The sequence below is a fragment of the Xenopus laevis genome, chromosome 7S (genome assembly GCF_017654675.1).
Source record: "Xenopus laevis strain J_2021 chromosome 7S, Xenopus_laevis_v10.1, whole genome shotgun sequence".
In the NCBI taxonomy this organism is placed as follows: domain Eukaryota; kingdom Metazoa; phylum Chordata; class Amphibia; order Anura; family Pipidae; genus Xenopus; species Xenopus laevis.
This window is the reverse complement of record NC_054384.1, coordinates 77963839-77977025: the sequence shown is the minus strand read 5'-3', so window position 1 is coordinate 77977025 and position 13187 is coordinate 77963839. Positions and strand designations below refer to the sequence as shown.

Here is a 13187-nt window from a genome sequence, read left to right as displayed (position 1 = left end):
ACTTTGTACAATGCTTTTAGTGAAATGGATCCTGCTTTACATTTTAAATGAGATTACTAAATATGTGTTGTGCATCTTGCAAAAATCCAATTGAGAGACTTGAGAAGGTATATTGTGTATGTCTATTTTCCTGCATTAAAAATGTATTTTTCTGTGTTTTGTACTTTTGAATTGTGATTTGAATAGTACCTGCTGATTACACGGCCTATATGAAAGCACTTGGCCTTTTTATGGTCATGGATCTTTTTGAAGACTTACAATATCCTCTCTATTTTAAAATCACTGTTATACATGCATACACGAGTGTGCCTAGGCTACCTTCATGTCAGTATGTAGTGAATTTGCATGCAAGGTTAACCAAATGATGTTTGTGTAGGTAATAATGGTCCATGACTGATGTGTTCGAATAGAAATATAATCAAGTAGTGCCTGCTACACACCATAAGAGTTGGACATTAGATAACTGCCTGGGTATCATTGTGTTATACTATCTGTCTCTCCAATCACCATGGATCCATGCTGGCAGAATACCTAAAATGGATCACAAACTAGAGGCTCCCTGCAGTTTTTCAAAATATTTACACACAGTGCATTATAATGTGTACTTTGCAGCAGCTGTCTGTGCAGTGAATTTGAATCATAGGCTTAATAACTTAAAGGGTTACTGTCATGGGAAAAAGTTTTTTCCCAAAACACATCAGTTAATAGTGCTGCTCCAGCAGAATTCTGCACTGAAATCTGTTTCTCAATAGAGCAAACCGATCTTTTTATATTTAATTTTGAAATCTCACATGGAGCTAGACATATTGCCAGTTTCCCTGCTACCCCCAGTCTACCCCCAGTCATGTAATTTGTGCTCTGATAAACTTCACTGCTTTACTGCAAGTTGGAGTAATATGACCCCCCCCCCATCAGCCTAAATACAGAACAATGAGAAGTTAACCAGATAGCAGCTCCCTAACACAAGATAACCGCTCCCTGGTAGATCTAAAGCTGGCCATAAATCCAAAGTTCCGATCGTTCGAATCCTCAAACGATCGGACTTCCCCATCTCCTGACCTGCCAATAACCATTCAGATCAAATAAAGTGGTTAAAGAACAGGTCAGCCGATGTTCTGCCCCTGACGGCAATCATACGAAAGTTTTGTCCGACAAAGCTGGTGACAGTCCCCCACTGAAAATTTTTCGGCAATAAATGCAGAAAAAATTATCGGCAGCCAACAGAAATCTTTTAACCTGTCCGATCGACCAAACAACCCATCTCCGTGGGATGAAAAATGTTGTGACTCTCCACACACGGTCCGAAAATCGTATGAATCCTCAATTTCTACAATCGGATCTTTGCGTCTATGGCCAGATTTAGAACAGCACTCAAAGGTAAAATCCAGGTCCCACTGCAACACATTCAGTTGAGTAGGAGAAACAGCAGCCTGTCCGAAAGCAGTTCCATCCAAAAGTGCTGGCTCTTTCTGAAAGCACATGACCAGGCAAAATGACCTGATAGCTGCCTACACACCAATATTACAACTAAAAAAAACACTTGCTGGTTCAGGAATGAAATTTTATATTGTAGAGTGAAATATTTGCAGTGTAAACAGTGTAATTTAGAAATAAAAACTACATCATAAAAATCATGACATAATCCCTTTGAAGGCATGAGCACAGTGTGTGCAGGACAATCTGGCTTATTTTAATGGAAAAACAGAAGGGATTCATTTACATAGCAGTTATTTACCTCCTACTTTAATTGTATGTCGTCCTTATCATTGTGCTGAATGGTCTAATAGCACCTCAATGTCCCTTTTTCCTCATCCAAGAAATGGCAGCTTTCAGAGTTGCAGGCGATGATCTGAACGGTTTCTTGGCAACTTTCGGCCGTTAAACCGGTTTTCAGTGTATTTATTGTACCCTTTTGTTTAACGAGGAGCTCCTAATGCATTTGCACCACAAAGAGTCTGTAAGCATTAAGCCAAGCAAGCTCTTGTGACTCGCAGGTAATATTCTAAGGTGTATCCAGATGCATATGCTGCCTCAAATCCTTTCTCTTATGTTTGCCAATCTTTTGATTAAACTTCTATAGCTATATCAACAATATCGCCACCACTTGAAAAATAAAAGGCAACATTGTTGTGTTATGGTTCAGTTCTTTATTCTAGATGCTGCTCCTGTGAATGTTCAATATTAGCTAGCGTATGTTAGAGAGATTGTCTTTGACTGTTTGAGAGGGAGGTGTTGGCTTTCCCCAAGCATTGCAAAAGGTATGCAACATTATAGAAATGTATTGGTTCATTAAAAGGTTGTTACTAATGAAACAGGTTCACAAAAGGCAGTGACAAACTTTGCAGTAGAGATGTTTGTAATGCGAGAAAGTTGCTTTTTAGTTTGATCTAAGGGCAAAGTTACACAGAGATACTTGTAGTAGCTGCTTGTCCTGCCTAGAAAAAGACAATTCTGATAATTATTGATAATTGTCTCTAAATGTGTTTTAGCAGAGTCAATTCTCAATACTGTCTATGGCAGGGTATTTTCTGGCATTTTGTAACTGCTACTTAGTAGCTGCTTGTGTCTTCACCTGAAAAATTATATCTTTGAAATCTGGGAAATCAGTGGCAACTTGAACTTGGTACTTGAACCTAAACAGAGTCCCTCTTTTGGTGCTATTTCATAGACCAACAAGTAAGTTTGTATCTACCAGTTATCATACATCTATGTACATTAGAGGTTTGAAGTTATTTTCCTCTAAAACTTGGATGTTCAACATGCTCTCCTCCTGCTGCTGTTGAGCATATAATTCACGCATGTGCTTGGAATTGAAGTTCCATCAACTGGAGAGAAACGGGTAGGAATATCCCTGAAATGTTTCTTTCAGATCATTCTATTCTTTGAAAGCTAGCTTTTTTTATTACTTTGGCTTCTCCCTTTTTTTGCCCTCACTATTCAGAGAAACTGTACATAAATCTGATCCCTTCACTGGGATTATAGAAAGGAAAAGAAAAACTCATTTTTTGACCTTCACAGATGATCTAAGAGGGCTACTATTACTGGTTCGATCTGTCACCGTTGCATGCCCTGGTCTCAAGTCAGGCTGAACCTTTAATGGCTTAATAGAGCCACCAGTTAGCACAAACCATACCTCACTGTGGCATTCTGCTAGCACAGAGCTCTTTTCATCTTGCAGTGTGAGCAGAAGAATGGTGCTGTCTGTGTGCTTTTTCTAAAGATCTGGCAACACATGACCAATACAAACCTTGTTAAAAGATTTATCTGTCCCGACCAGCTGAAACATGAAAAATGAGCTCCCTTCCGCACACTTTGGTGTCTCTGAATATTTTATTGTCTGCCTTGTAGGTTGTAGCAAGGCTTTTTCGTCTTTGCTTCCCTTCACAGCCTCTTGCTTTTATGTTATCTGGAAGTTAAGAGCACATAAACCTCTTGGTTGGGTGTTAATGTTCGGAGCGGATGCGGGTTATAGGGTACTGTCTTTCTAATGAGTTCCAGGTGCCTATCAGATGACAGTGTGAGGCACAGAGAGAGTGGGTGTTGCTGCTTCTCTGGATCCTGTTCTTGTACATCCGACTGTTTTTGTATGGGGCTTCTAGTGTGTTAATCAGGGAATTGTGTTCAAGTAACTTTTTCTTCAAGTACTGAGAAGGATATAAGCACAGGAGTCTTAACGTTGACATACAATCTTTACTGTGTTAATAACAAGGGTTAAGCATTGCATCGTTTGGGTAGAACTACACAGACTTTTTCGACTCGATCCAACGTGCTGCGTCAAAACGCCAGTGTCAAATCGCATGCCGCGGAAATAAGGTAAGTAATGGAAATGTCAGATGAAGTCGCAGCGTTGATCCGACGGGACACGGCTGTCTGATGCAGACGCAGCGTCTGCATCTGACAGTCGTGTTGCGTCTGATCAACGATGCGACACCATCCGACAATGCATTCACTTACCTTATTTCCGCTGCATGTGATTTGACACCGGCGTTTAGTCACAGCATGTCGGATCGTGCCGAAAACTTCTGTGTAGTTCTACCCTTAATGTTACACGGGAGGGGGGCAAGGTCTCTCTTGTCAGTCACATACACAACCTAAAGCAATAAGCGATTGGCGCAGGACTGTATAAGGGCCAAACTTATAGCAATTGACCACGCAGAACCATGGCAAAATAAACATTTGGTTAGTATTTTAAACCTCTTTATTTCTCAAATAACATTCATAGAAGAAAAAAAGCAGTTTTTGGGTACATCTGACACAATTTTGATGTAAAATCCTGGAAAACATTTCTTAAAATCAGGGAAATGCACCCATTGAAATGCATTATAAATTGGTGGGACCACAAGTAAAAAATTTAAAATGTGGGGAAACTTAAAATCAGGCTACTTTAAAATTGAGGTTTCACTTTAATATAAATTCTGTAGAGCCGGGACACTGGAAGGTGGGTCACACCTGACCTCTCTTGCTATATTAGTGATGTGTAATTGTCACTGTTTGAGTTGCTGGAAATTCTGAAACGTTTGGAGTGAAAAGGTTGCCAGTCCTTTGCCTTATTGGAAGGCATTTAGATATTTCTGCACCCACCCGCAGACTTCTGTTGGGCTTTATAACAAGGTTGTTCTTTGGCTCTATAATTTTGGGCTAATTTGAGACACAAAGCATGTTTACTGTGCTAAGTTGAAACAAAACAACAGCTTTTTCTTCCTAGGTGTGTCCTTTTCTCCCCCCTGCCCCCCACATCATTCTGTGGTTCCCACTTTCCAGTGAACAGTTTGACAGCGGGTGGTATTTTGATATTTTGGGATTGGCTAAAATAGCACCTGGTTACCTAAAATGTTTTCAGGCCGGTAATTGCTGAGTGTGGAAAGTAGAGGAAACACCCTGGTTTAAATTGATAGACTTATACAGTGCAGCGTTTGTATTGCTATAAATGCAGGAGCAAAGAAGTCAGGGCTGCAAAGTCTGCAATTTGCAGCATAAATCTGCAATGGATTTAGAAACCGCTGTTGTCTTTGTTTTTGTAACAAGCCGCGTGTTCAGTGCTTCTCAGAATGGATAATTTGCAGACTCCCAATTTCTACACTCTACTTAACCCTTGTAGTGCTTCAAAAAATCTATTTTTTACAACCTGTGTTCATTGCATTGTACTCTGGGACAACAGGTCATCCCTGGTTCTTCTGTTTGAGGTTAGGTTATATTCGTATAATACTGCTTTCTGGTCTGTAAAAGCCGTGAACTCTCAGCTGGTGCAGAAAGTAACGAGTTGTAGACAACATTAGCATTGCTTGTCTTATGTTCCTTTGTCAATGAGAGTAAGGGCAGGACTCCACGGCCGTTTCTGCCGTGATCCGGCGCGCTGCGCAAAAACACAGGCGTCACGTTGGATGCAACGGAAATAAGGTAAGTAATGCTATTGTTGATTGTTTCGACTTGTTGATGCAACACGACTGTCGGATGCAGATGCCTGCATCCGACAGTCGTGTCGCATCAACGCTGCGTCACAATCTGACAATAAAATTACCTTATTTCCGTCGCATCCAATGTGATGCCTGCATTTTTGCGCAGTGTGACGGATAGCGCTGGAATCGACCGTGAAGTCCTGCCCTTAAGGTCCAAGTACAAGGGCCGATATGAGCTGCAAACAGATGAAGTCTGCAGCTTATAGGGCAGAGTACAGGGCCCTCCAATGGGCTTCCCCCGATCAATATCTGGCCTAAAGTGGGGCAGATGTCCATAGGGTAGGTTTAAAAATCCAGTTAGGTCGAGGACTGCATTGGTTCGTTGATGCAGTCCTTGATCCAACCACCTGCTTTCTCCTCCCTATGGCCCATTATTGGATCAGCTCAATATCTGCCACCTAAATTAAAGGTGGGCATATTGGGGGAAGAGATCCGCTCATTCGGTGAAGTTGCCAAGTGAATCTCTATGTATGTCGGCAGCTTAAAGGAACAGTAACACCAAAAAATGTCGGCAAGTAATGAAAATATAATATACTGTTGTACCAGTGCGGGGCAACACTGCATTATATTTATATCACAATTACATTTTTTGATGTTACTGTTCCTTTACATCTTTAAACCTGTATTTATACAGGTGCAATAAAATAAACATAAAGGAAATATGTCCTTTAATAATAATAGGAGCAATATCCTTTCTATAAGCCCAAAGTCTTTTTTTTACATATGTAAAACAAGAAAGATTAGCAAGCAGAGATCATGGTGTTTTTAAATCTAATATCTCTTCATATGGGTTTGTTGACTTAACTTTTCAAAAAGATCTGCATGTTATTGGTTGTTGTCTGCTAACAATCTATAGGAATCATTTTCGCCTAGAACATACATATCCTGGGCAAGGTTCTTGGCCAGTTCATTATGATTGAAATGCCAGCTCCTCTTATAACATTGTATAGAAGCATTCCAACATTTCATTTGTCCCAGCCTGTTGGTTAAAAGGTACCTGTAACCTCTTATAATGGAGATGTAGAGTTCTTGCAGCTAATTAACACGAGACGCTTGACATTTGTGGGAACGGCTTTCCTCAGAAGTTACAGCAGTTTCACATATGGTATTGATTGCTTTATCACTTGCATTTGGTTACTGTATTCCGTATACAAATTTAGCTTGGAATGAGTTATTTTCCATAGACTTAAGAAAACAACTCCACAGTCTTTGAAAATGGGATACAGCCAAAACAATGAAAGTCTGAAGTGGAATAAGTATATTAAGGCATTTATCCCACTTGTGGAAGACCCTCTTTTCAACATCTCTTTTAATAGGGAACAGTATATATTTGGGACATTGCAAAAGATGATTTTGGTTGTTCTCCCATTGTAGTCACACAGTGTTTCCATTACTTTGCTGTAGATCAGGCTTGCACGTTGTGTCTTTGCAGAGGCACTGAAGCACTTCCAGGCCTTATTAATTAGTTCCATCAGGTGAGGAGGGGAGGCAAGTATGGAGAATGTGTGGAATTTTATGCAGGATATGATTCTGATGGTTGACTTGTTTATGTTCTGCTTGTACTATGATACAGTGTCAGAAGGTGCCAGGTAGTGCTGAGTGTTCCCAGCATGGCTTCTCTGAAACAAATCTCCTCACTCTGTTCTTTAACCTCACATTTCCTCCTCTCACTGCTTCTCATTTACAGCCTTTATGGAGGGAAGATGTTTAAATGTCCAGAGTCCTCAGTGCTATGTGGGGCAGAAGTAATAGAAATATTTATCTTTATCATTAGTCCTCACGGCAGTCTGTGTCAGTAGTTTGTCATGCTTTTGTATTCCATCTTCTCCCTATTCTCTTATTAGTTGTAGTAGTCTCTTCTGTATTTCTCATCAGAAACCCAGGGTTGTTTTTATATCTGTTTCCTCACGAGGAAACTTTGGGCGACTTCTGAAATCGAAGCGCCGTGAGTCATTGCCTCAGGCATTTTTTCATTGAAGCAGGAGGAAGACACTGGGAAGCAGTTTGGGGAGATGAGTAGCCCTAAAGAAGAGCCGATTAGTCACCAGGCGACTAAATCTCCCCCCAATCTGCACGTGTGCCCCTGCCCTTAAGGAATTATTGCTGAGATGGACCCAGTTGGAAGACGTGTTGTCTTTAACCTTAGCAGCCCCTTGTTTGTCTTCTTTATCTAAAGTTCCCCCCCACCACACTGGTACCCCTGGTAGAAGCAGGATAAAATGTTACTGCATCATTGATCCTGGCTGATAAAATGTGTCAACTCACCCAAACAATTATCTTATAGGCATCTACAGTGCTCTAGCTCTATATCAGTGATCCCCAACCAGTAGCTCGTGAGCATCATGTTGCTCTTTGACCCCATGGATGTTGCTCCCAGTGACCTCCAAGCAGGTGCTTCTTTTTGAATTCCTGACTTAAAGGCAAGCTTTAGTTGCATAAAAACCATGTATACTGCCAAACAGAGCCTCCTGTTGGCTGCAAGTTCAAATAGGGGCTACCAATACCCAATCACAGCCCTTATTAGGAAGCCCCAGGAACTTTTTGCATGCTTGTGTTGCTCTCCAACATTATTTTTTACTTGTGTGTGGCTCATGGGTAAAAAAGGTTGGGGACCCCTGCTCTATATCAAGGACCCCCAACCTTTTTTTACCCATGAGCCACATTTAAATGTAAAAAGAGTTGGGGAGAAAAGCAAGCATGAAAAAGTGCCTGGGAGTGCCAAATAAGGCCGTTATTGGCCACTTGGTAGCCCTGTGTGGACTGGCAGCCTACAGAAGGTTCTGTTTGGCAATACACCTGTTTTTTATGAAACTAAAACTTGCCTCCAAGCCATGAAGTAAAAAATAACCAACTGCCTTGAGGCCACTGAGAGCAACATCCAAGTGTTTAGGTAGCGGCATGTTGTTTGCAAGCCCCTGGTTGGGGATCACTGCTCTATGTGGTCAATGTGCTTAGATGGAGTGAGATTTCTTGCCTGAGTTCCTGGTTATGTCCTCTGGCTTTGTGCCTACCCTAGAACAGGAATCACTGGCACTCAAAGGCAGGTGCAAGCAGGGCCAAGCCCTTGCGTGTTTATTAAGCAGAGAAGTGCACAGTTTGTTTATTATTACAGAATATTTCCTTGCACTATATATTGGTTGCCTTAAAAGATTACTTTTACAATCATGTTTCCCTTTTTAGCCCTGTCTTTGTCACTGACCCATCTAAAAACCAAATGCTCTGTAAGACTACACATTTATTATTGTTGCTACTTTTCATTATTCTTCTTTCTATTCAGTCCCTTTCCTATTCCAGTCTCTTATTCAAATCAATGCATGGTTCATTCAGGTTGTTGAAAATGCAAACTGGAGAGCTGCTGAATAATAAGGTAAATAACTAAAAAACCACAACTAAAACCAATTGTTAATTGTCTTGAAATCTCACTCTCTACATTATACTATGGGGCAGATTCATCAAGGGTCTAATAGTCAATTCGAATTTTCGAGTTTAAAAATTCAAATTTAATCCCCCTTTGAGTTTCGAGTTTAAACATTCAAATTTAATCCCCCTATTCAAATGTAAATGACCATGGAAACAGTCCTAATTTTAATATACTCCGACTAAAACCTGCCAAATTAATTTACAAGTCAATGGAACAGAGGTCCATTGAGCCATTTGGAGAAGCTAATAGACTTCCCGATGTTCAATTCTTTTTCGGGAGAAAAACAAGATTCATACGAATTGAATACGAATCCAAAACGATTAGAATTTTCGCGTCGGAACCATTCTATTGAATATTAGACATTCTATTTTTTTCTTAACCTCCCAGCAAATTGTGAGTATTTTTCGAATTAAGAAAAATTCACATGAATTCAAATTTGATAAATGGGCCTCTAAAAGTTAAGTGAAAGGTCAACAACCCCTTTAACACTTGATCCTGTCTCTGCTCACCGAACCTGTCTCTGCCCTTTTCCCATCAGCCGCCCTAGAGCCCCATTGTTGGTACTGCAGGGACTGTTCTGCTGTGGTGGGTATTAGACAAATATAAATAGATGCATTGTTATAGTTAGCACTGTGTCTGATCCGCTCATTATGTTTTAAAAAGCTCTTGCCAAGACAAAGTAAAATGAAACTTGATCTAGTGGAGCAACGCTAGGTCACTAGTTGTATTGGCTGTCTTTGTTTGGCGTATGGGTGGTTTTATTGCTCAGCCTCTCCTGTTGCAAAGATGTCAGCCTATCTGCTGTGCAAATCTTAGCAGTGCTGAGGGCTCTGGATCTGGTTAGCTTCATTTGCTCTGAAGCAGGAACGAGGGAGGGATGAAAGGAAGCCGTGTTTATATTAGAAGTGAACAAACCAGTGCAAATGTTTGCATTGTGATTCAGTTTCAGGAAAGCGGCTTCAGGCAGCTCCCTTGTTGACCTGTTTAGTTTCCGTTTACTATGGATCCGATAATGAAGCAATGGTTATGCCTAGCCACTGCTCACCTGATGGACCCGTCACGTGTACAAACCAGTTTGTTCAAGTGCAGTGTCACAATGTGTTGACATGAAGATTGATTTGTATTTCTGCATTTTGTCATATATGTTCAGTGTAAGGCCTTCTGAAAACAGAAGATATTTACATGCCTCATGCTACACACAGCCCTGCCTGTCATACCAAAAATTAGATTTCAATTCTCACATAAGGCATTATAGGCAAAGACATGCAAATCACTCCTTTATAGTCCTGTTGCCAACTCTACATCCCAAATCACTAGTTTTATTGCACAGATACAGGTATGGAACCCTTTATCCAGATAGCTCTGAATTATGTTAAGGCCATCTCATATTTTATCTAAATAATCCAGAGTGATTTCCTTTCCTATAATAATTAAACGGTACCATGTACATTATCCAAACTAAGATATAAATAATCCTTAATGGAAGCAGAATCAGCCTATTGGGCACATTTAATATTTAAATGATTTTCTAGTAGACTTAAGGGGGTGGTTCACCTTCAAACAACTAGTTGTTTTCAGATAAAACACCAGAAATAATGACTTTTTCCAATGGCTTTCTATTTTCTATGTGTGACAGTTTTTCTAAAATTGAAGCGTCAAATGTTTTTTTTGAAGCAGCCCTGAGATGGAGGTCGCCGACCCTGTAAACTGTTCTAAATTGATACATTTAGTTGATACATTTCTTATCTATCTTTGTCCCTGCTGAGCAGAATCTCTGTGTTTCATTACAGACAGCTGTTAGAATTGATACAATTGTTGCTAATACTCCAGAGATGCTGATGAGAAATGGATCAACTAAATGTTGCAAAATTGTAACAGATTAGAGCCTGCGTCTGAATTACTGAGCTGTCAAACTAAAACACCACAGACAGGAACATTCAACTTTAAACTTAGATTTTGGAAAGTAATTGAAAAAAGTCTTCTGGGGAACTATCTTAAAAACTGAATTGAAAAAAGTGTTTGGTAGCTGAACAACCCCTTTAAGGTATAAAGATCTCAATTTAAGGAAAGATCCCTTATCCGGAAAACCAAGTGTCCTGAGCATTCTGGATAATGGGTACCATATTTGTACAGCCTAATAGTTCAGAGCCATATACCCAAACTTGCACACAGCCTGTTTCGATCTTGTCAGATCTCATCAGTGCAAGATATTGGAACATGGCGTCTGAGTAGGTAGGACTTAAGTAGCAAAGCAGAGAAACCATGTTTATATACCATGGCTATGTTTTCACTGATTTTACCTTTCCTTCAACAGGGAGAAACATACGAAGGCTTAGATCATGTGCAAAGGGCAGTATATTTGCCTTTATACATATGATTTCTAGTTTCCATATTGCTTTCCTAAGCTGCTAGGGTACAGTATAACATGCCATTAAGTGTTGTATACAGTGGTTCTAATGCTGTCCTAGGAGATAGCCTTAATGGAGCTAAGCAGTATTGCTCCATATGTGAATATAAACATGTACAGTACTAATGTACACAGAAACCTTTTTTTGAATATTGCTAGAAAATGTATCCACTATTATCGGTGTTTGTCTGGCTTAGCCTCCTCTTTCCACGTTTTTTATCTTGAATATTGTTACATATAGATAGTCTTTCTCTCTTGTATATTTCTGTGAGTTACAGGTATGGGATATGTTTGGCATGAAAAGTACAGTTCATGTTTGTTTAGTTGCTCGACAATAATATTAGGCTTTTATATACTCTTCAAGAGTAGTTACTTATTTAGTACAATAAAAACAAGCAATCTGTACTACATGTAAATCAGTGTTGACTTGTTAATAACAAATCCCAATTCTCTCCCCTCTAAAAAACAAAACAATTTATTAACAATCCATCCAGACCATCCCAAAACCTAGTAAATGCAAAAAAAAAATAGTTTTACTATTGGGGTACCTCTCAAATATGTGAAACATTAATAAAATATACAAATACGTCACATAAACGTAAATAAATCTGTATGTTTTCTTATTACTCATTATCTGTCAATGTAAGCCATTTAGTAGCTAGATGGCTTCCAAGCTTGTTCGAGCAGTTGCTATTATGTAGGAATGTGCATATGCATGGTATGATCTTTTTTGTTGCAGAAAGTGAAAGCTAACTATCATTACTTGTTTTTTACAGAGCTTTTTGAAGCCCTGGGGTTGCTGGAGTGGTCCAATTTTTCCTGGAATTGCGTGACAAATTCAGAAGACTGAAGCCCAGGCTCACTGTCTACCTTTCACGGAGGCCAAGCCGTGAGAGGACAGAAGAAGGCACGTGGCGAATCATGACTGCCGACAAAGAAAAGGATAAAGACAAGGACCGGGATCGGGACAGAGAGAGAGAAAAACGAGACAAGAACCGTGATGGGGAAAACTCAAGGCCACGTCGCAGTTGCACACTAGAAGGGGGTGCCAAGAACTATGCAGAGAGTGACCATAGTGAAGAAGATGACAATGAAAATAATGGCACAACGGCAGAGGAGGCTGCCAAGAAAAATAAGAAAAAGATGCCAAAGAAGAAATCTCGATATGAAAGGGCCACTAATGGGGAGATTACGTCATTCGTCACAGAAGATGATGTGGTCTACAAACCTGGAGGTAAGGAAATCCCAATTTGCATAATGTATGAGGGGTAGCAAGGATGGAAAGATGAATGAACTGGGTGTTGTACATTGATTTATTGCTAACAGGCTGTAAAGTGATTTCATGAAGGCTCATTTACAGTTGGATACCACAGGATCTATAAAAACCTACAGTGGTCTGTCTTGCAGTAATTGGCAAATATTATAGAATACTTTTTGTAAATCTTCATTGAATATAATTGCTGAAGCAATATAGAAAAAATAAGCAGTGTGAAAAAAACATGCAATTTAGGTTGAGAGAAATGTTTAGAAGCAGCTTGTTCCAAAGAGAAAATAAATTACTGGCTGCGACATCATGTGTCATTACCTACCCTGCACTCCACAGCATCACAGCCCTTCTCTCTGCATGAGGCACAGCCTAATACAAATAACATACTTAGCCTACTGAGGTTAGAGTGATGCTTGGGATTCTAAGCTCTCTTTATGAGAGAGACATAAAGGTTACACATATTTACACAGATGAGATTCTGACTTTTCTCAACCAGCCTCTTGGAGATTTAAGCAGTAATACTCTATTGGCTGGTTATGATAGCGCTTTATGCCACCCCTGGTCAGTCTTCTGCATTGTAAAGGCTTTGCTGCCAATCATCAGCACTACCAAACCTTGTCTGATTACACAGAGGGA

The 13187-nt window shown here is 39.9% G+C and overlaps 1 protein-coding gene across 6 annotated transcripts in view; it reads left to right on the top strand.

The window, feature by feature from the left end:
* Positions 1–13187, top strand: part of rere.S (arginine-glutamic acid dipeptide repeats S homeolog) — a 234731-nt gene that overhangs the window by 92715 nt on the left and 128829 nt on the right. For all 6 annotated transcript variants that reach the window (XM_018226743.2, XM_018226741.2, XM_018226742.2 and 3 more), the window contains 1 exon segment: positions 12061–12518. In XM_018226743.2, the coding sequence (XP_018082232.1) occupies positions 12206–12518 (313 nt within the window). In that variant the 5' untranslated portion in view covers positions 12061–12205.